The sequence below is a fragment of the Abramis brama genome, assembly GCF_963993115.1.
Source record: "Abramis brama genome assembly, chromosome: 16".
Taxonomy (NCBI): Eukaryota; Metazoa; Chordata; class Actinopteri; order Cypriniformes; family Leuciscidae; genus Abramis; species Abramis brama.
Window position 1 is genome coordinate 7,828,223 of NC_139978.1, and position 27,109 is coordinate 7,855,331.

The window sequence follows — 27,109 nt, forward strand, 5'->3', positions numbered from 1 at the left end:
AGAAAGACAAAGCAGTAATTCCAACAGGCACAGCTTGTTTTCATGATCAACTTGCTGAAAAGCTGGTCTTAAAACCCCTCGAAAACAATCAAAGCTCTGACCGGATCAGCTCCTTATATAGGCTATCTGTGAACTTTTAAATCCAAACTCATCTGTTAGATCTCTGAGGTCTTCTGAACAAAGACTGTTGATGGTCCCAAGATCTAAATTTGAGAGGCGACCGTGCTTTTTCTGTTGTTGGGTCAAAACTGTGGAATAGTCTTCCGGTTTCCCTCAAATTAGTTAAACTTTCATCAGAATCGTAGTTTTTGAGGCCTCATCATGTATTGGTGTTTTGATGTACTCCTTTTTTCTCATTGCATTGCAGTCTTTATTGGTCATATTTACTTTTTATGTTCATTTTAATTTGGTATTATACAGCAGTGGTCATCTACTGTTGTTTTTATTGTGCTTTATAAATAGATTTTGATTTGATTTGATTTGAAACCAGCCTGCTAAACCAGTTATGAACGGGCTGGAAGACCAGCTAAACAGCTTAGGCTGGTTTTAGCTTTTTTTTTTTTTTTTTTTTTACCCCTGCAGGGCAGACAAGAATAATGCAAGAAAAAAAAAAAAAGCATAACTTACCCACATTTCGTTAGCCTCATTGCATAATTGCCTAAGTCATATTTCAATGTCTTTGGAAAACAAGGAAAAACAAAAAATGACTTAGGCAATTATGCTATGAGGCTAACGATTTGCAGGAATATGGTCCACATGCTTCAAATGTTCCTTGCAAAGAGAAGATGCTTATGTGAAGTTCTGAATTGCATGAGAAGGAAAGATTTCCGGGTAGGTAGTAGAAACATTTAATACCATGTATAAATACAAAAATAAAACCAATCAAAATAAAATAGAAAAATACAATAGATTAAAATGACATAAGACGTTATACATTTACATAAAATTCTTCTGGAAGGATCTCATTTAAAAAGTTGGAAAGATTTCCTGAGTTACACCTGCACCCTGTTACTTAATATAGTGATACCTCAAATCATCTGGTTTATTGGGGAATAGTATGCTAAGAAACACATTAAAACCTCTCAGAACACAATAGAAAGCACAAAAAAAAAGCACACACAAAAAAAGTGATGTTGAAATGCTTTATTTTTTTTTTAAATTGATAAAATCACAGAAGACATTAAAATGTAAAACCCACAAAAATCGAACAAAACATAAATATTTATGAAAAAAGAATACATTTTTAAGCCATTTTCTTGAGACTGAGTGAACCAAACCAATTAATTCCACTCAAATCTCGTTGAAACCACAGACTGAATCAGTACAAACACTGTCAGGTTAAGTTAAGAGAATAAGTAGCGCTTACTTCCTCCTCTCTTTCACTCTTTTCTGTAGTTCGGAGCATTCTCTGTCCGAGATCGGACTGGCACTCAACACGACTCCTCTTCCCGTCGGATCCACCTGTACACTCATCATACAGCACATATCCACCAGCTCTCTCTGACAATGCAGGATCCCGCTGTCGGCCTCGCTGCGTCTCGCCGGGTCTTTCCGAAGTTTTCGGAACTCTGTTCCCGAGAAGCCAATGAGATCGGTCAGCATGGCGTCAGACAGATCCACGTCCAAGTACCCGCTTCCATCTGATATGGTGGCTCCCAGTTTCCATGCACCGCCACTGACGCGCAAATTTCCCACCAGTGTGACAATGAAAGCTTGTAGTCGGAAAACCTGAACACTGACGGGCGGCCAACTGCATGCCTGTAGTGTGCAGAGGTACACGGGACCTGGAGCGTCTCGTTCGCAACCAGAAGATCCACCTGTGTTTGTAGAGGAACTTGCACCAAATGTATCCAGAGCTTCTGGATGTAAGGGTAAGGGTCTGCTTTGGTGAGGAGTTCTGGAGCGAAAACTCAGAGGGTTAAGTTCTTCCGTTTTGGGATGGGTTGGTATCTTTGAGTCAGGTTGCTTGATCTCAGAGTGTTCCCGAGTACTTGGCAAGACTTGCGAATCTATCGGGCTCATCACACTGTCCAGCTCCTCTAACGGGATGTCATCAAAGTCCTCAGGAATGTAGTCCATCATATCATCAGCGGCGTTTTGCGGAACATCGTCAAAATTGTCTGGAATACTTCTGAAGTCATCATCTGGGATTTCATCCATGTTATCCCAGTTGTCTTCCCTGGATATGGGCGTCGCTTGCGGACGGGATTGCGAGTGAGGGTGAGACTGTCTGAACGAAGCCTCTGAAGTCACGCTGTCATAACCACTGTCAGCTACCTGATGATCTACCACGGCCAGAAGCTCCTGGTCATCTGGTTCCTCGCCTCGTGGATGGTTCTCCTCAGGCAAACCAAGTGTCCCACAAAGCACTCTGCCTTGAGAGTACATCTCCAAAAGCTGTTCCACCTCCCCACCCAACACCTTCACATTCTCAGCTTTCAAGAGCAACACCCCTAGACGTACGACGATCGGCCCGACTAGCTGTAGCTTCGTGCCGGGAGCCAGGTTTGTACTCAGAGCCGGGATGGGCCGGTATTCCATACCCTCCAGACTTTGCACTCCATCCGTGAGCTGCAACATCAACACACGCGTGGGCTTGGCCTCCCACGGCCTCTGCGTTTCCTGCGTAACAGCCGAGACTTGATCGTTGGAGCGGTCGGTGCCCCGAATACGCTGTAGTTGAGTGTAGGCGGGCTGGCTGATGTCTAGTAGAGAGTCCATCTGAACACAGTAACAGCCGTCCAGTTCTGTCTTCAGCACCTCCGAAATCCTTTCGGGAAGAACCGGGTGGGCCAGATCCCGCAGGTCAGTCAGCAGCCATTGCTCCAAGACACGCTGATTCAGCTGCGACTGAGGCACGGATTCTCTATCCGCCTCCTCCTTTATCCAGTTCACACAAGCGTCCAGCCAGGCATGAGGGACTTGGACGTGGCATTCGGAGCGCAGCCATGCCTGGGTAACCTGGACTTCACCCACTGACATCCTCTCACTGTCCCAAACACTAGAGCTTTACCTTTTAAACATGGAAAGAGGCAAATGTGTAGTAAAGATTTAGACTTTTTAACTTAACGCATTTATTAAAACATTTGAATTCTAAGGCTTCCACATCCAATTATGATTAGATAATACATTTCATCTTAAAAATGTCATTGTATGATTAAAAAAAAACAAAAAACATTAAAATAATGATGTATAGTTCCAAAGGTTTGAAAACATTTTAAAAGAAGTCTCTTATGCTCAAAGCCTGCATTTATTTAATAATATAAAAAACAGTAATATTGTGAAATATTATTACAATGTAAATGAATGGTTTTCTATTTGAGTATACTTTAAAATAAAATTTATTTCTGTGATGCAGCGCTAAATTTTCAGCATCATTACTCCAGTCTTCAGTCTCACTTGATCCTTCATAAATCATTCTAATATGCTGATTTATTACCAATCTTGGAAACAGTTTTGGATTCATTGATGATCGAAAAAGTTAAAAAGAACAGCACTGATTCAAAATAGAAATCTTTTCTAACAATATAAATATTTACTATCACTTTTTTTTAATCAATCAAAAATCAATTTAACACATCCTTGCTGTATAAAAGTATTAATTTCTTTTTTAAAAAAAAGAAAAAAGAAAGAAAAATAGTGACCCCAAACTTTTGAACCTTTTGTATGTTGTTACAAAAGATTTCTATTTGAAATAAATGCTGATTTTTTAAAAACCTTTTTATTCATCAAAGAATCCTGAAAAAAGTATCACAGGTAAAAAAAGCAGCACAACTGCTTCCAACATCTAAATTACAGAAACTTCTGTCTGTCTGTCAGTGTGTCTGTCTGTGTGTGTGTCTGTTATTCGCATATCTCTCGAACCGTTAGTCCGATGGATTTCAAACTTGACAGGTGTCTTGCTACGGGCACGAGTAAGTGCAGTGCCAAGTTTGACGTTGTTTGGATTAGAAATGCTAATCTAATATCTAATTAGATCTAATAAATGCTAATATCGTTAAAGGGGCTATGTGTAGGTTTTTACTTTAAAAAATCTTTAAGATAGAGTTTTCATTTGTACATGTATGAGCCAACCATGATGTAATAAAAAGAAAGACTGTCCACCTTGACTGTCCACCACGGTTGCCTCTATCAGCCTGTAGGCTCAATTGTTTGTGAAGGAGTCGGGCCCGAATCGGCACGAAAATTCACAAAATGTGACGTCATGCGCGTTCTCATCTACTTGGGCTTACATCCGTACGGCACGGCAGCCATTATTAGTAAGCAGCAGCAATCTGTAGTGTTTTCAAATGGACTCTGCGGATGGAAAGAAGTGACCAGCCTCCAGCACAATTCAGACACCCACGGACACTCTTCGTAAGTTATAAAAAAACAACAACAAAAAAACGTTCTTCTAACGGCCACTGGTGTCAGTAACGGTTAGAAATTTCAGAACCTACGCAATGCTCCTTTAAATATATCGGTAAAAGAAGCACTTAGAAGGCTGTGGTTTAAAAATAAACATTCTGACATAAACACTCTGTCAGCTACACTGTTAACTTCTGAATATTATATTTTATTCATGGCCATCATTTGTAGTAACCAAGCGGCAACCTCCCTGTCTCTCTCTTGAAACCAACACGGAAGTGAATTAAACGGCAATTCATCAACTGTCCGCTTGAGGCTGGGTGCAGAAGTGAGTCAAATCTGTATCTCCCCCATGTTAAAATGCTCAACTTTACAGCAGAAAAAACATGTTTACAGCCTGGTGCAAAAAGTGGCTTTGGTCTATACAGCTAATTTTGCCCTTCATGACAACTGTGAGGAGGGTGAATTTTTTTTATAACTCATCCGTTTACATTAAATTAAGCCTTAAATTTCAGCATAATTAAGGGTGTCCCCTTTTGAGTGACAGTGTGATACCCGCTGCTATGGTCATTAGTCATCATTTGCAGTTTGTCTGCTGTCTGTTAGCGGTCACGTTACCTCAGCTCATTGTCTGACTGTAAAAATAAATACATTCGTGAGTGACGCGCTGCCAAGATGGCGACGGTCGGCCACGCCCACTTTAGGCTTCAAAAACGGTCTTCAAAAACCTACGGGTGACGTCACGGACACTACATCCATATTTTTTTTACAGTCTATGGTAGTAACCTATTCACAAACTGTTTGCTCAAGTGTAGCATTTTTTCGGAGTTCACTGTGTAGCCTGCTCCCTGAATCGTCACGCTTATTAATTTGTGGATGTTAACTGAATCTGTAAGTCACCTACGCTGTTTACTTCTGTATATTATATCTATCTATAAATTACGGGAACGTCTTTCTGTCTGTCTGTCTGTGTGTGTGTGTGTGTGTTATTCGCATATCTCTCGAACCGTTATTCCTATGGATTTCAAACTTGACAGGTGTCTTGCTACGGGCATGAGTAAGTGCAGCAAGGCCGTAGATTTGGTTTGAACATTGGGGGGGTTGAAAAATTATTCTGCATATTTTTCATGTGATCATGGTATAAATATTGGGGGGGTTGTAATGCATAGATTTAAATATTGGGGGGGTTATCTCCCCCCTAACCCCCCCACAAACTACGCCCCTGAAGTGCAGTGCCAAGTTTGACATTGTTAGCTTGGAGTTCACTGTGTAGCCTACTCCCTGAATCGTGTAGTTTAATGTTCCACATTTATTGTATGTCATTATGTCAGTATCAGTATTTGCTTTCTACCATGCACAAATAAAAATGTCACTGAACTTTTGCTGTGTAATTGTAACAATGAGCACTCAAACACACCAAACCAACAATTACTAAAAACACACTCAAAAACTGATTTTGCACTAGTTAATAATAAAGCATCATATTAGAATGATTTCTGAAGGACCATGCGACAGCGAAAAATTTAGTAATGATGCTGAAAATTCAGCTTTGATCAGAGTGTGTGGTGAATTATTATTATTTTTAAATACTTTTTCGAAATAAAAACCACATAATTTGCAACTTACTAAACTGTATAACACTACACTATACTATGTACAACATTTTTATGTTTAGTTAAAGTAGATACCTTACCAGAAAATGAGTAATTCCTGTGCAGGCTGCATGGTGTCTACTTTGAGAGACACTTTGCTCTGATAAATGTGTTGCGATCATAACCTATAACGTCTTTACCTATACTACGGATCTTCTTGTGACTCCCTTACAGCGACTAAGTTACGTTTTGACATTTCATAAAGTACTAAGAAATATCACAATTAGACTTATCTCATTTCAAAACACAACTGTACTTTCTACGACTAACTAGTCGTGCTAATCATGAAAGCGCGGTCATAGATGATTGGCGTTTCAGTTGACCAATGATTGTCCGTGACGCTGCTGGAGTTTCGGTTATGCTGGTGTTTGGACCAATCAGAGCGCGGTTCTTTTGTGGAGGGAGGTGCTTTCATTGGTCCAACTACATCGCCGTAGAAAGATAGATTTAGTGCGTCATTGTTTTTACGAAGGGGGAGTAAGACAGGAACAGGTCGGTAGGTACATTTCCTGATACAAAAATAATTTTAATATCGGTTTTACACAGTAAACCAATATATAGTAGTGTTAAACAGGTTCACAGTTCTAAATTATCGATGTACGTTTTCGTGCACACGGGTTATTGTCGCAGTTTGCATTATTTCTTTCTTGCTAAGTAACTAGCCTCTTCTGTGTTAGCTAAAGGAAGCTAGCAGTCCTAATAAGCTATTTCCTGTACTGCAATTTCCACAGTTTGGCATGCGTTGAAGAAAGTGTTGGCGTTGTATTTATTTATTTTATTCTTTTTTTCAGCAGGATACGTAGTATCTACGAGTACTGCTAGTGAAATAATACTTGATGGTAGTTAGCTAGCTCGTTAGCTCCCTGAAACTATCTATTGTTAATTAGCCAGGCAGGCAGCTGATTCCGTACAAGAAGATGGCGGCTAATCAATTCTTTTAACAGTAATCCTGTGTTTCAAAGCACTGTAAGTTGCATGTCTAGACAACATCGTTAGGAATCATTTGGCGAATAGTTCGTTAGCAACACAGGCGCGTTCTGCCGTTCATAAGCCCTTGTGTTGCGCACAATGCTGTCTAGGTAGGCAGCCTAATACTTTTTGAGACACAACCTAGTTAGGTTTGTTTTTAATGTTCTTAATATTTTCTTGCTAATTTTAGGTATATTGCAGTACATCATTTTTCAGTTTTTTCCAAAACTGGATAATAGCTGCTAGAACATTTAGTTTCAGTTCTCCTTTCAATTTAACACTAACACACACACACACACACACACACACACACACACATATATATATATATATATATATATATATATATATATATATATATATACACACACACACACTTTTTTTTAAAATAATTTCACTTAAAATAACCAAGTTTTGGTTTGTTTTTCGTTAACCATGCTCCATTGACAAAGAGAAATGTTCATTCTGATGAGATTCATAGAATGGTTATAAAAAATTGTTTAGAGTTTTAGAGCTGGGACTAGCATCCTATTAGATCATATGACATTTTCTTTCATGTACTATTTGTATTTTCCCTTAGGCATCTGTTAGAAAAGAGAGAGCTGTTCATCTCCACTTGTTGTAGATAGATAATGGAGCCAGAAAACGACCCGCAGGAAGAGGACACTTACAGCAACAATGAGAGTAACGGTAAGATCCAGCAATTTATTATATATTTTTTTTAAAGCAGCGTAAAATTAAAATGGAGCCAATATTTTGAATGTTGTTATTGTGCACTCTTTTTATTCAAAGAAAAAAAAAATGTTAGTCTTCATCCGATTTTCACCATCCACTTCCCAACAGATAAAATCCTGCTTTTTCTTGTGCAGTATCTGGTTTAACCTTTTAAAGTCAGACACAGGGCGTCCCTGACCAATTTGCTGCCCAAGGCAAGATTTTACCTGGTGCCCATTGCATCGCAACCGATTCCACCACTGATCATTGTGTTTGTATTCTCACTCTGGAGCTGCACGTTTCTGGATAAATTGAGGATCACTTTTTTTTTTTTTTTAATAGGGATTCTGAATAGAAATATAACAAAATAACATGTAATTTACTAAAGATTCTGAAAAAAGTGTATTGCTACAGTCTTATTTAAGTCTATTTATATACAGTCTATATATATATATATATATATATATATATATATATATATATATATATATATATATATATATATTGAATGAATGAATCAATGCCTAAAGCCCTATTCGGATGGTAATTGTTTCTGATACGGTAATAGTCAGAAAAATCAAATTTCTGTAATGGAGTAGGTTATTTGACCTTTAGACAAAGCATTTTTTTTAAAAATCAGCCATTTATTAATGCTTGAGCATTTAAATTGACAGACGAACACGTGCTTAGAATAAACAGAATGATATTGTCCACTGGTGTGGACGCTAACATAGTTATCTTTATAGTTATCATTCTAGGTGTGAATGGGCCTTAAGTGTCCATCTTGAAATATTGCTGACAGCATAACATATATCTTTGTTTCCTTTATAAAAATCAGTAAAAATTTCACCGGAAAAAGACACGATCTTAAGTGGGACATTTTTACAATTATACTAAAAGAATTCTCCAGTCGTTTAGTCCACTTAAACCTGCAAATTCGCGTTCATCTGCCTTTACCATAGGTCTTTAACCCTGCTCCTGGAGGCCCACTGTCCTGTAGAGTTTCACTCCAACCCTAATCAAACACCTGAACTAGGCTCAACCAGCTAATCAAGGTCTTCAGGGTTGCTTGAAAATCACAAGCTGAAGCAGGTTGAATATAAACTTTGCAGGGCAGTGGTCCTCCAGGAGCAGGGTTGAAGACCTCTGGCCTGCACTATTAGGGGCTTTCGCACCGGAGGAACCTTTTCAATGTTCCTAGAACTAATGGCGGAAGTACTCCCTTTTTGGCGTGTTCGTACCGCAGGAACTGGGAACGATTTTAGTTGTAGGAACTCCTTTTGGGGAACTCAATTAGCTCCTACTTCAGAGTATGGTCTAACCCAGCACAATAAGAACTACCAGTGATGTAAGTGTACGCCGATGGGCCGAACGCTTGCGCAACACCAGTGCCCGCCATTTAACAAAAACAGAATGTGTACACAGTTTATAGCCTATTTATTTACTCCTCGAACAAACTCTACTAACAAGAAAAACAGTGATGGATGGACCCAGAAATATATGGGTCAGATAAGAGAGACATCCAAAATGTGCAGTGTTGATGTGCCTCCAGGAACAGGGTTGGGAAAAACTGCTCTAATATATGTCACAATACAGAAGAAAAGATCTGTCGCTAGTTCCTGTTCATTGCAACTTTTATGTGATAAATGTACGTGTTGCGAATGCCTTTTCAGGGAAGCGTTCTGCTGAGGATACCGAGGAGGACATGCCCCATAAGCGATCACGAAACTCTGACGACATGGTGGAGCTCAGAATTCTGCTGCAGAGCAAAGTAAGTCCCTGAGTTTCCTGTCACTTCTGAGTTTCGTTTCTCCTCTTGTACCTCAATGCTGATTGGATCTTCTCTGCAGAATGCCGGAGCGGTGATCGGAAAGGGTGGGAAGAATATTAAAGCTCTGCGCACCGATGTGAGTACTCGTTTGTTTAGTTTGCACATTCTCACTCTTTCCACACACACAAACTGTGGTAGATGGAGCTCAGATGTATGTAGAACTGGGTTATAATATGCTAATGCTAGTATGTATAAAAAGCAACAGAACACTTTAAACTCATCATCCAAGAAAAAAAGATAGATTTTGTGGAACCAAGGCAGTTTGTGTTACAAAAACAGTGCTGTGTTATAAACACCCCACATTCTACTGTACTCTTTAGTTAATTGAAGAGTATATGAATCTTTGAAACTGGCTAAAATAGTATTTGGCCTAGTACATATTCTCATAATCTGTTCCTCTCCTGTTCTCCATTCTCCTCCAACATTATGAGAATTGAAAAGTCACACTGAAAGTGTTTCCAATTAAAAAATGTATTCCTCTTCCACTCCCTCTCCCCTTTTCCTTGTTTTTTGTTTTTATTTTTCTGTTCATTTTTGGCCAATTCCCATATTCCGGATCGACTCGTACCGCCCACCTGCGTTGCCGCCTGACCTCCTGACTCCCTGGTTGGCCACACCCATAATCGCGCCCTTCCTATTGGGCGGCTTACTTGATTGACATCCGTGTGCTTGATTGCTCTGGGTACTTGGCCCCGCCCCCTGCAGTACAATGCCACTGTGTCAGTCCCAGACAGCAGTGGGCCCGAGCGGTACGTGCCACTCAGATACTCCAACCTCCAAGTCATATCAGCTCTGTTACTGCCAATATCAGAACTGTTTTAACATCCTTAATGTACAAACTGCTCCCTTTCTGCCATGAAACATGAGTATGATGCTGCCATGACGATCAATATGAATTTAAAATGCTGTTGTGCTATGTTCAAATGCCTTTTCTGTCATGTAAGGAAGCCCTTTCCCACCCTGTTTCCCTCTCCGACTGGGAAATGTCCTACTTCCACAATTTTCACTTTAAAGGTTTCTTGCTAAAACAAGGCTGAATTTAGTTAGTTATGGTGAAGGGGCAGTGCAAAATATATTTCCCCCTTTTGTCTGTTGCATTGTTTTACTGTGGCATTTGACTTTGACCAACCCTCCCCCCCCCCTCCCCTTATCTATCTCTGCTATTTCTCTCTCTCCCTTCTCTACTGGATTTGGGACCTGCTTCATTCATTCTCTCTGCACTTTTTCACCCCTCTATCCGTTTCATATCTGACCTTCCCTGTATCTTCACGTTTCAGCAATGGGAAGAAGCTTCAGTTTGTTTTTCTTTGTTTTCCTGTGTTCTCCACTCCCCTTTGACAAAGGAGTGCATGACTCTCTTTGGGGTCTGTTCCCCCTCACATTTAAATGTGCTAAAAAAAGAACTGACCGTTTTCTTCAGGCTGTTTGTGTCTCTAATATACGCTCTCTTCTCTCTTCTCGTGGAATGCAATTCATTACATTAACAGAATCCTAAGCGTCAGTGCTGATATTCCCACGGTAGCTGAGATATTGCTGAAGATCATACCTACTCTAGAAGAGGTGAGTGTTTTTTTCGGGTTTTTTTCTTTTTCTGTTCACAATTCATATGAGATGAACGTAGGGGTGATTTATACACATTTATTTTTGAGCCCTGCATGTGCCCCAGACTGTGATGTACTAGCAGCCAAAAAACAAACAAAAAAAATAGCACAGAAGCCTGAATGACTTGTCATGTTATAAGCTTTCATCATTACTGATCTCATGTGTGACTTGATTTTCTTCCCATTATTGGATGTGCAATTTTTAGATAAATGTTCATGTTACATATTTTGGTTGCATTTGTAAGTTAATAAAAATGCGACTGGTTGTGTAAAATAGTAGTGATGCACCGATGTGAAAATTGTGGCCGATACTGATAACCGATATTAATATTGCTGTTATGGCCGATACCGATATTTACCGATGTCGATATCTCTGTATAGAAAACAAATTTTAATGATTATCAAATAAAGAGGTATTTTCCAAAACACTTTTTTTTTTTTTTTACTTTAGAAATTACTGATATTGGGCACCTTTACCTGTGTGCAAAATATGTCACACACACATGCATTATATTGCATTGCATATAATGTGTGCTGGTCAACTTGTCTAAAATTAAGAAACCCTTAGAAAACAGCAAAAAAAAAAACAGGAACATTGTGTACAATTAAGAGAGGCTACTTAATTTATTATTCCAATATCCAAATATGATACTAAATACCACAGGGAAAAGGGCTTCTTGTGACGTTCTGTCTTTGCGTTTGAACTTTGCACATTTTGAACAGGACACGTATTAGCTGAATAAATGTTAGCCAATACAAACATATAGAAAACAGTTGACAATGAATAGACAGGAGTCCAATAATAGCATAACGAATCACTTATTCTAAAAAATAATAACAAGTAGGCTATAAGACGAATTCGACATATGGGCTGTGTTAACAGTAAAACGTCTGTCATTTAACGAATTTTAAAAACACGGATGGATAATACAAAATGCTTTCTGACATTTTGACAGAAAAAAAACAAGCAAGAACAAAATTTAAACTTAGCCCGTCAATATTTCATTTTACAATTACCTTCTCTCTCTGTGTGCGTGCGTCCGTGTTTGTGTGAGAGAGAGCTCGCGCAGCACTGATACAACGGTAGCCTACTTTTTAATCCATAAGTAATGATGTTAGTAAGTTGCTAGTTTTCATACAAAATAAATGTAACATAATTAGGTAGGCTATTTTAGTTATTATTAACACAATAACGTAACACATGAAGGCTACGTTTCTCAACACTGAGAATGAATAAATAAACGCCTGTTTATCCACTCGCGCTTATCAGTAATTCACAAATCACACGTGCTGTCACTTTTGAGAAAAATCAAATTCGAACGGGTATCAAATATCAAGCAATATATTCAAATATCTACGAGTCAAAAAAACGATCAGTCAAAAATGTGTCATGAAGAGGAAAAAAACATAAGTCGCACTGGACTGAATTAACAATGTTACGGACAGGACAGTTCTCCGTTACGGACGTGAGCGCTCTGAAAGCGGCACTAAAAGACTGCTTTAAAACTTTCACAGAGACCTCAAACAGACAGCACAAAGCCTGTCTTTAAATTTAATTTCGTTTTGTATTAATTATATCTTAATTTTGGTCAATGTTTCATCAACCAATTGCCTGGATTTAATAAGAAGTAAATATAGTAGAAAATATTTGAACGCGTGAACCTGGAGTGCGTCTCATAAATGAACCGAAACCTACCTGCCTCACAGACCTGAGACACATATAGAAAGCATTAAATGTCTATTTTTAAACAGAACAATTCAAAACGAAAGAAAACAGACTGTTCTCTGCTTATGTCATCTGTATGAAATGTGTATTTCTCTCAGGCGCGTTCACTACTGCTAAGATCGCGAGTCGTCAACTTCATCTTCAACTTCACATGTCCAATATCGGCCTGTTCACATCGGCCATATTTTGACATCGGAACGATACTGATGTGTAAAAAAAATGACCATATCGGCCGATAATATATCGGTGGCCGATATATCGTGCACCACTATAAAATAGGCATGTAATATCATAATATAGATATATCAATCGATATACCCCCGAATCGTAATCGTTTCACAGAATTTGAGGTATCAGCAAATATCGTACTGCTGGCTATGAGAATCAATATAATATCATATCTTGATGAACTGTCAGATTTACACCCATATATACTTTTTTCCTTTCTTTTTTTTTTTTTTTTACCAAAGTATATTAAAAAATATTGTCATTTATATCAGCCACCACTGGATGAGAAGTTGCACATTCACATTTAGGGCTGGGTAAGAAAATATAGATTTCTCGATTTTAATCGATTCTCATTTTTACGAACCGATATCGATTCTTAAATCCCAAGAATCGATTAGTCATCCTGTTTCCAGTTGATGAATGAACGGAACATTGTAGCGCGCATCCCATCCAATAAATCGCAATAATCTTTGTTACTATTGATATGAAACAAAGTCTAAGATTTCAAATTATGTCCATTTTCTTACGAAATTCAAAAACATAAATACAGTTCTTGCGCTGTGGCGTGAGATCGCTCTGGCACAGCTCAGCTCAAGAGAAGCAGCAGCACATGATCTTCTCTTCCGCCTTAATAAACATGAATGAGGATCTGAAAGTGTGTTTTAAGATAGTTCAACTTATCGAAACCCGTATCATGTCACATGTAATCGCTTAATCAGTGTTTCAACCGTGGAAAGACGTCAGTAAAACAGCTTGTGAACAATGTCATGTAACGTCACATTTACCTCAGAAAAAAACATATCCAGGGACCATAAACTCATTAGTCAATTAGAAAAATTTACTCTAGAGAGGAGCATTTTGCTAAATATGCACCATATTACATATTCATTATAATTTTTTATGTTCTACAATATTTAATGCATGTTTGAATAAATCTGGCAAGTTTTTATGACAGCCACCATTTAAATGTTTATTTTTCATATAACTTTATTATTATAAAATAAATGTGTAATTTGAAGTGTTTGTATACAAATCAGTTAATTTTTACCTTCAATATTATAGTCGGCTAATGAAGCCTATAGGCTACAACTGACTCCCATAGTTTACAGCATTAGTTAAGAGATTTGTTTTCCTTGAGAAAATTTGCCATGTATTGAACCTGATATCCAAAATAATCAATATTGAATCGAATCGAATTGAATTGCAAGCTTGTGAATTGAAATCGAATCAAATTGTGAAATTTTTGTCAATACCCAGCCCTAATTCACTGATATACTGTTACTGTATACTTAAATGGCACCTCTGATTCTCTGATTGGTTGGAGCAGTATCAACATCATAAGGGGGTGGACTTTGACTGTGAGCTGAGGCTGCTCATCCATCAGAGTCTAGCTGGAAGCATCATCGGCGTGAAGGGTGCCAAGATCAAGGAACTTCGTGAAGTAAGACACTAAGATGAGAATTTTAACTATAAAATATGAATTTTAAAGCGCTGATCAAAAAACTTCTGTTCTAGAGCACCCAGACCACCATCAAGCTTTTTCAGGAGTGCTGTCCTCAGTCCACTGACCGTGTGGTGCTAGTGGGAGGCAAAGCAGAGCGGGTGGTGCAGTGCATTAAGACCATGCTAGAGCTCATTGTGGAGGTCAGATTGACACATCATTTGACAGTGCTGTTTGTCACGGTGTTGTTAGACATGTTTCTCATTACCTCGCTCTCTCCAGGCTCCCATTAAAGGTAGAGCTCAGCAGTATGACCCCAACTTTTACGATGAGACCTACGACTATGGTGGCTTCAGTACGATGTATGAAGAGCGGGGCCGTCGGCCAATGGGAGGCTTCTCTTCTCGGGGGCGTGGCAGCGGAGGAGGCTTTGATCGAATGCCCCCCAGTGGAGGTCGTGGTGGCCACCACATGCAGAACAGGAGAGACTATGATGACATGAGCCCACGCAGGGGCCCCCCTCCACCCCAAAGAGGGGGAAGAGGAGGGGGTCGTCCCCCACGAAACATGCCCATGGGACCCCCACACCACAGGAGAGGGTGAGTCACTTCAATCTATCTATATGTTTATTCCGTTGAAATGTAAAGACTGGAATACACTACATGCCTTTTGCCTTGATTTTCCCCTTATTTGCAGTCTGGACAAGTCAACGCTAGTTGCTGAAAGTCAGAGCCAGTCTGCAGATTTTGGGCAGTCGGCGATGACAGACTTCACAGAAAAACGCGTAGTGTATGATGGGCACAGAGTGTCATAGGATATCACACATCTTTGATATTTTGAGCCGATTATAGAACATCGTGTTATGTTCGGAACAACTTTAACGTGAAAGTCTGTTAGTTTGTAATCCTCAGTTGTTTTGTGTGATGTCCAGTTTTTCAATAACTGTACATTTATAGTTGTGTAGTGTATTCCAGCCTTAACATAAATAGGGTCTAAAAAAAACGTTAGAATGTTTGTTTGGTTTTTGCCTAGAGTTTTAATTTTGGTTTATCGTTAAGTATTGATTTATCTTCTTGCTGGATTATGTTTGAATGCTGTGTTTCTAACTTTACAGCGATGACCAGTACTCCTACAGTTCCCAGCGTGGCCACATGGAAGAAAGACGGCAGTAAGTTCTTCAGTTGGATCAGTGCTGTTCAAGATTTCCCTCGTTATCAGCTATAATGCTGTCTTGTGTTGTGTAGCAGTTAATCATTGTATGCCATATTTGTCGATTTTCTTTTTTTTTCTCCAGTGGAGAAAGACGAGGACGCAATGATCGTTATGGAGGCGGCATGGTCAGTATTCAGTCTCTTTGCAATTTATTATTTAGTTCAGTTTCAAGAAATGACTCGATCTACATTTTAAAAACCACAGGCCATGCTAATTAGTCACAATGAGATTTGGCCAATTCTCACCCCCCCACCCCCTCCCCTTTAAAAAATGTATTATATTATTATTACAAAAAGTAAATTAAAATCTGTGCACATCATTTTAATAAATAAAAAAAATTGCCCTTGTAATACTTAATCAAAAACATGAACATGCCCACCTGCTTGCTCCACATCTTTTCAATAAGGTTGTCAAATGGACAGATGAGTTTCAATTCTCCAGCAAGAATTTTTCGGTCAGACTTGCATAAAACATTTGCTGCAATTAGTTCCAATAAATTCCAGATTGACAAAATCAAATACTGCCCTACACTTTTTTTGTCTTTTGAGAAGCCAAAATACATAAACATATCTGATGTACATCACACATTTCTGTTTCATGCTGACTGATTTTCCTTAACAATAGCATCTTATAGCAGCTGTTACCTGGTGACAGATGATGTTTGAGTAGCTAGGTGCCTTGGAAATAGTGTTTTTTTAACTAGTTAATTAAGTCATTTGTGTTTGAGGTTTTTGATTCTCACCCTTCTGTTCTGTTCTCTCTTGCTTTACAGAATGATGGATATGGTAAGTTTTTCTTTAAATATGTTTTATTTCTTTGCATTTGAAATATATATTTTTTTCTTGAGGAACATTGTTCACCCTTTGTCACCTTTCAGTCTCACCAAAGTCTTTGAAACGTTTTATAAACTATCTGACTAACTTATTCTGGCTGAGTACTGCACACTTAGACAGATATCTGACTGTGTGAAGCAACTAACCACAATTTTATGTTGCATGCTGTTTAGGGGTGGGTTTATCTAAAATAGTTATTAAAAAATAAGGAGACTTGATGGGGGAAAAAATTAGATGGAAGGGGAAATTATATTTCAATGCTTTTCCTTTCTCTCACCAAAAAAAAAAAGCATTCTCTTACTAAAGTATGATGCTAGTTTTTCCGTTCGAGAAACTTGCATTCCCCTTAGAAACTCTGCATTCACTGAAATATGTTTTTTTTCTCCCACGACATATTTCCATCACAAAAGTTTTGCGAGTGAACGCAAGTTCCTTGGGGATAGGAAAATGTTTTTTTTTTAGTGGATGCAAAAGCATTATTTTTATTTTTTTTCAACCATCGTCACCATGTCCTTTTAGGGTCTCCGTAGAGTTAATTCAAGTAAACCGGACACTTTGACATTCAAGACTATCAAAAGAGTGGCCCAATTTACATATCTTACTGTACAGGGGTGGTTTTTGATGATGCAGTGGGGCTGCCATTTACTATTAATAAAAATATTTTTTTTATGTATGTAAAAATGTCTAATTAAATATAATGATTCGATATAAAATGAAATAACAAAAACAAACATTAAACTTTCACTGTGTTCAATATTTAAGCTCACTGTTTGGTTGTTAAGAATAAACCACCAGCTTATCTACCATAATTTTGCTGCATATAGTTACTGTAGGCTACTACAGTTTTAAACATGGATAAATGGTTATCAACAGGGTCGCTGAAAAGGACAAACGCAGAAGTTTCTCCGTCTACAAGTAAGGATAAATCTGCAGCAACGCCTGACATCAAAAATACAAAAAATGTAGCTGAACGAAGAAAATACAGTAGCGACTACCTAGCGCTAGTCTTCACGCGTGTGGGAGCGGAGAACAAGCAGAAATTAAGATTTACATTATTTAGCTTATTTTAGTTTTACTTTACACATTATTTTATCGGAATAGGCTTCAAGTCAAGCCTGATCTCTGTTTGAAATATTTTTCTCTTTAGCCCGACATACAGTGCAGCACATTTTTGCAGTGTTGAGCAATGTTAATTTCTGGAACGCAATGGCCAATCAGAGGTGTTTAAGTTAGTCAGAGTCCACTAACTGTTCAAAACACAAGAGTTTTTCATTTCCGTTAAAATTCCTGCCGTGAGTTGGGAAAGGCTGGGAACCACAGCTGTGCAGTGAAGATTATTTACTTGTTCTTTTTTTGTTTCTCAAACCAGACAATAATTCATCTTGGGATTCCTCTTATCAGTCTGGTAAGTACGGCACCCTGTTATAATAAGATAGGGACACACCAAACCCATGGCAAAGAACTAGCGCTGATGAAAGCCGACTGGCGTCGGGGCAAAAAAGTTGCGCTTGAACACTGCACAGAATACGCCCCTGTGAGAGCACACGACTCTCTCATACCAGCTACTGGAAGTAGTCTGACTCTGTATTCGAAAAAGGGAACCTGGAAGAGCCAGAACTGTGGAAATACAAAACAAGCAGCAATTTACCAGTTTACACCAGTATCACTCACTACAGACATGTTGTTATTATTAAAGTAATCCACTGTTCAAATAAGATAGAATGGCAAGTGTCTGGAGAGTTCCCTCTTTACTCCGTTGTTTGTTTGCTTTTGTCAGTTCCATTTTTGTTGTTTTCTTGTTTGCTAATTTGCTAAGCTGAACAGCCAATCAGAGTGATCGCTCACCTACAAGCTCTGCCGCTGATTTGACTTGCAGAATTGGGCGTAAAACCACCAGCGGTGTCCGACTAGAGCCAACGGTGCTGAACACTGAAAAATAATTCGACCGACCATTGGCTTGGTGTGTCCCAGGCTATTGAGGCCTTATATACATATACACTCATTCATAAATCTCCCATTATGATAAATTTCACTCTCTCCTGATGCTCAGGTGGAAGGAGTAGTTACAGTGAAGGGCCTGTGATCACCACACAAGTGACTATTCCTAAAGATGTGAGTAAATCCCTCCTGAAACGATACGATTTGCACATGAAACGTGTATTTAACTCCTGCTGTGATTCTCAGCTGGCCGGATCGATCATCGGTAAAGGGGGTCAGAGGATCAAGCAGATTCGCCACGAGTCTGGAGCGTCTATCAAAATCGACGAGCCCCTGCAGGGTTCAGAGGACCGCATCATCACCATCACAGGAACCCAAGACCAGATCCAGAACGCTCAGTACCTGTTACAGAACAGGTATGTTACAGATTGAGTGATCACATCACAGTGGACTGAAGCGTTATGTTGCTGACTGATCTCTGTTCTTCAGCGCTCTACACCTCTTGGGACGCCAGAACTAACCAGCCCTTCTCAGGATATCCATCCAACTGCAGCTCAAGTCCTCGTCACCGCGTGATGGCCTGACACACCCGTCTGCCACCTTTGTAGGAATCCCTCATAGAGTCATACGAGCCCGAGCCCTCTGGTTGTCCTTGATTGTGGATTTTGTGGGATTGTTCTTTCTTTTGGTTGTTTTTATATTAATTTTATACGGGCCAACTATCGCTTCTCAGAAATCTTGGATGAGCAGATAGCTGCTTATCAACAGGACATTGTTGTTGTATTTTCCCTTTTGGAGTGAAGGTTTTATGGGTAAGGAAAATGTTCCACTATTCCAAAAGCTTGATCCAGAATGTACGCATTCACACCCCGCAAACCCACCGCCGTTTTTTTTTTTTTTTTTTTACTCCTCTGAGTGTTCTAACTGCATTTGATAGAAAATAAAATGTAAATATCCAATGATTACTATGGACATATGAATATATCCTTTACACTCTGTTTCATTCGTGTGATGTTTTCCTGAGAAATACAGATATTTTCACCAGGTACTGAAGGCTTGCAGTACTTTTTTTTTGTATGTCTTTTCTCCTGTCTGTTGCTGGGTTTTTAAAATCTAGTGTTTAAAAAAAAGAAGAAAAAAAAAGTACTCTACCTCTGGAATTTTTTGTAGGTCTGCCATCCTAAAAGAAGGCTCGCAATCATCGTATGTGTTTTTCTTTTTAATAAGAGAAGAAAACACAAGTGGATTTGAAGTTTTAGACTATATTTGTGTCGAAGCAGGATGGTAATTCTCACTCTCCCTTTCTTTGTTTTATTTTTCTTATCTTTATTTTTTTACTCAAATTTTCTCTGAAGTTCTTTAACCAGGCACATTTGTAGAGTTTGTCATTTGTCTGAAATAATAAAGGAATTGCCATTTTTCAGTGTGGTTTGATTATTAAACCGTGTCAAAACAGTTAATGTCCAATCCCTTCTATAAAATTAAAATTATCATGCCTAGACAAACATTTAAAAATTAAATAAACAAATGCCAACGTGTGTGTGTGTGCATTTTCAGAAATCTATCATGATCAGAAGATTACTAGCATGTTCTTAATTCTAAAAATGATGTTACTGGCTGTTTTATTTTAACAATATATTGTATATTAATATATTTATTTTAATATATATAAAACATATATTCACATATATGTCTAATATGTAGTTATAGTAAGCTATATAACTCAGAAACAAACCCATTGCAGTACATTTAAAATGTTGTCCTGTCTTATTCAATTTTCTCTTCAATTTTATGCAAGCATTGCAAAATGTGAAGTTAAATTGTTGCCTCAGACTTTTGCACTTTGGTCGACAGTAATCTTGATGGCTTCACACCTTGTTTGTGATAAAGAAGTTTAGATATTGTTTTACAAAGTTGTGTAATTATTATTATTACCGGTATATGTATTTATATAGCATATTTCCCAAGCTCAAGGCCGCTTCACAATAACAGTAAGGAACAAACAGTCATTTTACACACTGTACAAAAACTACTCCGTATACATGGCAAACTAAATTTGATAAGGTTAAATGTCCCGGTTTGCAATGTTTTATAGCAACATTCAACAACCCGAAATAATATGTTTGCGCATTTTTGCGCATCTATAATCAGCTTGAAGCCAGAACGGCCAGACAAAATCCGCATGATGTCGCAGCCTTCACGTGCTATCGGAACTATCGTAAATACTAGCTTCCTAGTTTAAAAAAATAGGACATGAACGCCCTCTCAAGTCACGACTACAGAAGTGGGAACTGGGAGTTTTAGCATTAAAACAAGAGGTAAGAAGTAGCTTGGCCAACACGGACATTAAAAGCTACAGCGGGTTTATTTCTAAATTCAAATTGTTACTACCGGTATGTGCAATAGGTTTACTTGCGAGGAGAAAAGTCACTAAATCTGCAGTAAATAAACAGCAATTATGTACTTTGTACCAAGAGACATTCTCACACAGACCCTCCTTCTCTCTCTCCTCACACCTCACTAATACTGTATTCCAGCAGGTCTGAAAATTCAAGTAAGATTGCTCGATTACACGATTTAAAAGGACTTCAATTTGAGTGGCGACGATTTTCAGTTCATTTCATTTTCATGGACTTTTCAGTAAGTACAATTTAAAGAGGCTCATGACACAAAATGCAACTTTCTAGAAATGTTTTGAATTATGATAAATATTACAGTTGTTGGAAAATGGTCATAAAATAAGGATTGAGACATATCTACAACATTTTAATAGAATTATTCAATTGCTAATGATTTAATTTTTGAATAACACAAATATGGAATAGCATAGGCTACTACTCAATTTCTACAGTAGTAGCCTATAACTTTCCTGCATGCATGGAATATTCAGATGACCTGTGCATTAAAGGCATAGTTCACCCAAACATGAACATTTTGTCATCATTTACTCACCCTCAAGTTGTTCCAAATCTGTATGAGTTTCTTTCTTCTGCTGAACACAAAAGAAGATATTTTGAAGAATGTTGGTAACCAGACAGTTGACGGCACCCATTGACTTCCATAGTATTTTTTTTTCCCTACTTGACAAAAGTCAAGTCAAGTCACCTTTATTTATATATAATGCTTTATACAATACAGATTTTTTTTTTTTTAATCAGCTTTACAGGGATAAACAGGAAAATTATGATCGCTGCAAACAGAGTTCAATTCTGCAGTGAAGCAGCTCTAAAAAAGGCAATAGTGTTATTATTTAGTGTTGATTCAGTTCAGTTCAATAATAACTGTGTAAAGTTCATCAATTATGAAGTTAGATTCAGCTATAAGCAGTGCAGGTAGTAACTGAATACATGCAATCTGAATTACTTAATCAGATTCCAAAAATTAAGTACTTGTAATTCGATTATATAAAATTTTAAAATACTTGTATTCAGACTACAGTTACTTTTTAAATTGTGAAATTTAATTACTAATTAGCTTTTTATTAAATTCACAAACCTCCTGCAGTTCCATCATGAACCCCAGTCTGGGAAACCCTGACATAAAGTAAGTTTGGTGCACTTTATATTGTTGATAACAAAGAATGGAATGTATTTTCTTTCTCCTTGTATTTTTATATCAATTTGGTACAATATTAACCTATTCAATTCAATGTGATAAATGAGTTAGGTCAAAAGTAATCTAAAACGTAGTCAGATTATATTACCTAAAATGGGTAATGTAATGGATTACTAACTAAAATTTGTGTCATGTAATTTGGAATCTAGAAGTAATCCATCCAGCACTGGCTATAAGCAACTCTACAGAAGACAATAGTGTTGTTATTCAGTTTGAGTCAGTTCAATGTTGATTCAATTAACTTCAATAACAGTGTCGATGTTGCAAAATTCGAATGTCGAATCAGCTATAAAGCAGCTCTGCAGAAGTACAGTGGTGTCATCATCCAGCACAATTCAGTTCAGCTTTAAGTATTCAGTTGTGAACATAGCCAGAGTCTCAAAATGTTTCTTCCCAAAACAGAAAACAATGGAGGAGCCCCTGTCCCCTCGAGAGTCTGGTCAGTTTGTGGCCGAGCGGAGTCGAGATGTGTTTGTGGATGAAGATGGTGTTAAACGTGTGGCGCAGATGATTTATGAGCTCCGTGAAAGCGAAGAATTCACAGCCAGCGGCTGGAAAAAGATGAATCCGCTCGCACCTTCACCAGACTCAGATGATGCCATCAACTGGGTGTTTGTGACAGACACCATGAACTTCTCTTTCTGGCCTGAGAAGGAGGAGGAACAGTGTGAGGTCACGTGTAGGGGAAACACCTACCGAGGGTACATGTCTCTCTGTGCTGCTGTGACCAGGGCTATGGATGAAGGTGACTGAATATGTACACTATATTGCCAAATGTATTGGGACACCCCTCCAAATCATTGAAAAACCTCCAAATCATTCAGGTGTTCAAATCACTTCCATCGCCACAGTTGTCTAAAATCAAGGACCTAGGCATGCAGACTGCTTCTACAAACAGGAGCTTAGTGAATTCAAGCGTGGTACCATGATAGGTTGCCACCTGTGCAATAAGTCCATTCGTGAAATTTCCTCACTACTAAATATTCCACGGTCATCTGTTAGTGGTATTATAACAAAGTGGAAGCAATTGGGAACAACAACTCAGCCATGAAGTTGTAGGCCATGTAAAATCACAGAGCGAGTCAGTGCATGCTGAGGCTCACAGTGAGCAGAAGTCGCCAACTTTCTGCAGAGTCAATAGCTACAGACCTCCAAACTGTGTGTGTCCTTCAGATTAGCTCAAGAACAGTGAGTAGAGCTTCATGGAAAGGGTTTCAATGGCCGAACAGCTGCATCCAAGCTTAATATCACCAAGTGCAATGCAAAGCGTGGGATGCAGTGGAGTAAAGCAGCCGCCACTGGACTCTAGAGCAGTGGAGACGTGTTCTCTGGAGTGACCAATCACGCTTCTCTGTCTGGCAGTCCCATGGACGAGTCTGGGTTTGGCGGTTGCCAGGAGAACGGTACTTGCCTAAATGCATTGTGCCAAGTGTAAAGTTTGGTGGAGGAGGGATTATGGTGTGGGGATGTTTTTCAGGGATTGGGCTTGGTCCCTTACCAGTGCACAAAGCAAGGTCCATAAAGACATGGATGCGCGAGTTTGGTGTGGAGGAACTGGACTGGCCTGCACAGAGTCCTGACCTCAACCCGATAGAACACCTTTAGGATGAATTAGAGTGGGGATTGTGAGCCAGACCTTCTCATTCAACATCAGTGCCTGACCTCACAAATGCGCTTCTAGAAGAATGGTCAAAAATTCCCATAAACACACTCCTAAACCTTGTGGAAAACCTTCCCAGAAGAGTTGCAGCTGTTATAGCTGGAAAGGGTGGGCCAACTCCATATTAAACCCTACGGGTTAAGAATGGGATGTCATTAAAGTTCATGTGCATGTAAAGGCAGACGTCCCAAAACTTTTGGCAATATAGTGTATCTCTCTGAATTTACATCCTTTTAATTTTATAAGAATACTTTTTATGGACTGTGAAATTTCAACTCTATGATATGTGTATGTGATGTCTTTATTTAGGAGTGCCCATTACGAGCCCTGCCTACTTCTCTCAGATCAGTGAGGCCCAGCTGGCGAAAGTCCTGCGTTCAGACAGCGCTACTAGCATGCCCATGCTGAAAGAGCGTCACCAGGCGCTAACAGAGGCCGGACGAGTGCTCATGGAGAATGGTGGATCCTTTCGGATGTTCATGAGTCATTGTGAGAATGATGCAGAGAGGATGGTGAAGTATATTGTTCAGAATATACCGTCATACAGAGATGAAGCCACGTATGAGGTAAAAATATTCACATCAAACATTTGAAATCAATAGTACAATTTCAGTTTAGCCATTTAAAGCATGGCTTTTGAAGAACTTTAGTTAAACTTGCTTAGCTTTCACTTGCATGTTAGATGCCTTGTGAAGAATTAGTGTATTGAATATGCACTTGTAGTGTACTTCAAATCAAAGTGTATTTAAGAAAAACTGTCCTTTCAAATATAATTTTAATGAAATAAAAGGCCACTTAAGTGTTCTTAAAGTACACTTTTCATAATCTTTTGTTGTGCTTTAAAAGAAGACCCCCTTTTCAAAGTCTTGATTTTGTTTTTGCGGTCTACTAAGAACAGGTTTTCATGCTTGAATGTTCAAAAAACAACTTATTTTTCACATATTTGACATTGTTGCAGCTCCTCTCTTCCAAGTCTGTCAGAAACTCTCTGGAGTGTGTTTCCTGAAAGCATCGTTATCCAACTATGATCGCAATTTCCATTGAACTCTATTGGTAACGACGGAACTTGCGACCATAGTTGGCTTTGTAAAACGCACCCCTGTTTAGTTCCTGTCTCTATGAAGCTCCTCCTTGCTTGAGTTTCAACACTACTAACTAACTCAATCAGGCCTCACCCCTTTTTTGCTTATGCCTTGGACGGGAATTATTTAAATGAGGAATATTGTGAGGTGTTTGTTCCCGAAAAAAAAAAAAACTAGTACAAGGCTACAATGGAGGCGTTTCAAGGAGTTCAGAAACAGTGACGCTGATATAGAGAATTACTAAGTGACTTTGTGCTTTCTAAATTTGCAGACATTTTTCATGCTCAAACAGCAACATTACATATAAAGTTAAAAAGCATAAGTCCTCTTTAAATATGTACACTTATGTGTTTACTAACAAACTATAGAAAATGTAAAGTACTTGATTTTTTATTTTATTTACTAAATTACAACTTTATCATTATAAATGTATAATTTCAAATATGTATGAAAATATAGTTTAAATAGAAATTACTTTACATTTAGTTTACTCAAATGATTGTCAGTACATTTCGCATTATCCATATTTCAAAAACAATAGAAGTGGTTATGAAATGACATAAAGTACTTAAGTCCTACTTCAAAAAAGCACTCTTAAGTTCAACTAATTGCATTTAATATAAATGTAAACTACAATACATTTTCAATAAATTGCAAATAATATGCAATTAAGAGTCTGGAAATATTACATTTAGTCTTTGTACTTAAGTATATTCTTTTAAAGTGTCCATTATGCTATTTTAAAGGCTCCTCATTTTATTTTTAAGGTGTCCTAAAAGAAGTTTACATTACATGCACCCAAGATCAAACAACACTTAATTTTTCTCATAATATACATTGCACATAGCCTCATTTCTGAAAATGGTTTGTTCGAAGATTCAGTCTCTCTAACCCCTCCCTTCTGAGAGTTGCTCTGGTCTGATTGGTCAGATGGCCCAGTCTGTTGTGATTGGTCCGTCGCTTACAGCATGTGTCGGATCTTCCTCAGCGCTTGATACACTGATACGAACAGTCACGATGGTGTTGGCTTTACCGTATTAGTTCCAGCAGGAGTCCTTGAAGTGCAGCAAACAGCATCTTCTCAACATGTCGACAACACAAAGCAAACGTTTCCAGGCCTCAGCCACAACTACAGTGTTTGATGCCGGGTCAAAGTAGATTAATAGTTTGTGGGCAGCCAATAAAGACCATAGTCTGGCAAGTAAGAATTGAATTACTGACGACTCGTTTCGGCAGTTCAGAATCGATTCTTTCTTTTAGGAGAAAATAACTTTATTTGTCGTTCACTTTGATTTTTAAAACTTTGCAGACCTTTTACATTCACAGACAGCTATAACACGCTTTATGAAAGGTAATATCTAAAAAGAAGCATAATAGGGGAACTATAATAAAGTATAATATTTCTGTAATAAGCACTATTTTTAAAAGTTTTATAAAGTGTACTTTTTCACAAGGTGTGCCACACCATGACATATATTTAATATTTTGTTGATATTGTAGGGTAAGAGGATCTCGTTTTACAAGAGGGCTCAGATCCTTGTGGCAGACGTGTGGGGCATCATGGAGGCCCGAGGGGAGGGGAACATCCCGAACCTTGACTACCTGACCATGTTCGCTGACTACAGGGTTCCACAAGGCCTCGTGTACCTTGGGGCTTTACGCTACTCTGATGCCCTAATGAAGACACTGAAAAACGGTTTGTTGTGCCTTTATTCTAGTTGTCCTATTTATTTAGTCTGGAGATTTTTTTCTAAATTGTAAAAAAAAACCTTTGTTCAGTTTGAAAGACTCCAGCATGCATGTGATTAAGGGTGAATTTCACAAAAATATCTTTAGGTCACATTGCATTGAAATATGGATTTCTTGACAGGTTTTGTTCGATACATGACAGACAGATACTCTTGGCAGTATTGTTGTAGTGATGATTAGTTGTTTCACAGGTGAATTGTTGAGCTCCGGTGAGAGGCGAGAGGTGGAGATCAGGGGTTGCTCCATCTGGTGTGTGGAGAGAATCCGGCACCATCTGTGGAAGCTTGTGGAGGAGAGAGATGGGAAGAGCTGTCACATCAACTCTGCTCTTATTGATTTTTACCTGTGGCCATATGCTAAAAAACACCACAAAGAAATGGCTCATATTCCAATACATCACACTCGCTGCATCTACTATTGACAGCATCATTTTTCTTTTCCACGTTCTTTTTTGTATCATTCTGTTTATACCTTTAAATAAAGTTATGAAAAGGAGGTGATTTACATTTGG

General features: G+C 38.4%; 3 protein-coding genes across 17 annotated transcripts; 2 read left to right on the forward strand and 1 right to left on the reverse strand.

Moving 5' to 3' along the window:
* Positions 1–1,128: 1,128 nt before the first annotated feature.
* On the reverse strand, positions 1,129–6,299 carry rmi1 (RMI1, RecQ mediated genome instability 1, homolog). The gene is made up of 2 exons (XM_084086527.1): positions 6,041–6,299; positions 1,129–3,013 (listed from the first exon to the last, which is right to left on the reverse strand). Exon 2 carries the CDS (start codon positions 2,980–2,982, stop codon positions 1,363–1,365), a length of 1,620 nt encoding a protein of 539 aa, XP_083942653.1. The 5' UTR covers positions 2,983–3,013; positions 6,041–6,299; the 3' UTR covers positions 1,129–1,362.
* Positions 6,300–6,406: 107 nt separating this feature from the next.
* On the forward strand, positions 6,407–19,915 carry hnrnpk (heterogeneous nuclear ribonucleoprotein K). 13 transcript variants are annotated; one of them, XM_084087797.1, is made up of 18 exons: positions 6,434–6,495; positions 7,549–7,658; positions 9,356–9,453; positions 9,533–9,589; positions 10,219–10,262; positions 11,001–11,073; positions 14,396–14,509; positions 14,584–14,712; positions 14,792–15,108; positions 15,206–15,298; positions 15,624–15,677; positions 15,804–15,846; positions 16,494–16,506; positions 17,428–17,469; positions 17,924–17,959; positions 18,605–18,666; positions 18,739–18,908; positions 18,982–19,915. In XM_084087797.1, the coding sequence occupies exons 2-18, from the start codon at positions 7,601–7,603 to the stop codon at positions 19,010–19,012; spliced, it is 1,434 nt and encodes a 477-aa protein (XP_083943923.1). In that variant the 5' UTR covers positions 6,434–6,495; positions 7,549–7,600; the 3' UTR covers positions 19,013–19,915. The 13 variants fall into 13 exon arrangements, with proteins under 13 accessions (XP_083943929.1, XP_083943935.1, XP_083943923.1 ...); XM_084087802.1 differs by having other exon boundaries at positions 6,440–6,491; XM_084087803.1 differs by lacking the exon at positions 16,494–16,506 and having other exon boundaries at positions 6,407–6,495; positions 15,804–15,850.
* A 737-nt stretch (positions 19,916–20,652) lies between these two features.
* Positions 20,653–27,098, forward strand: qng1 (Q-nucleotide N-glycosylase 1). 3 transcript variants are annotated; one of them, XM_084087812.1, is made up of 6 exons: positions 20,653–20,810; positions 21,030–21,132; positions 22,510–22,852; positions 24,077–24,333; positions 26,350–26,545; positions 26,790–27,098. In XM_084087812.1, exons 2-6 carry the CDS (start codon positions 21,121–21,123, stop codon positions 27,017–27,019), a joined length of 1,038 nt encoding a protein of 345 aa, XP_083943938.1. In that variant the 5' UTR covers positions 20,653–20,810; positions 21,030–21,120; the 3' UTR covers positions 27,020–27,098. The 3 variants fall into 3 exon arrangements, with proteins under 3 accessions (XP_083943938.1, XP_083943939.1, XP_083943940.1); XM_084087813.1 differs by having other exon boundaries at positions 21,033–21,132; XM_084087814.1 differs by lacking the exon at positions 21,030–21,132 and having other exon boundaries at positions 20,662–20,810.
* Positions 27,099–27,109: the final 11 nt, after the last annotated feature.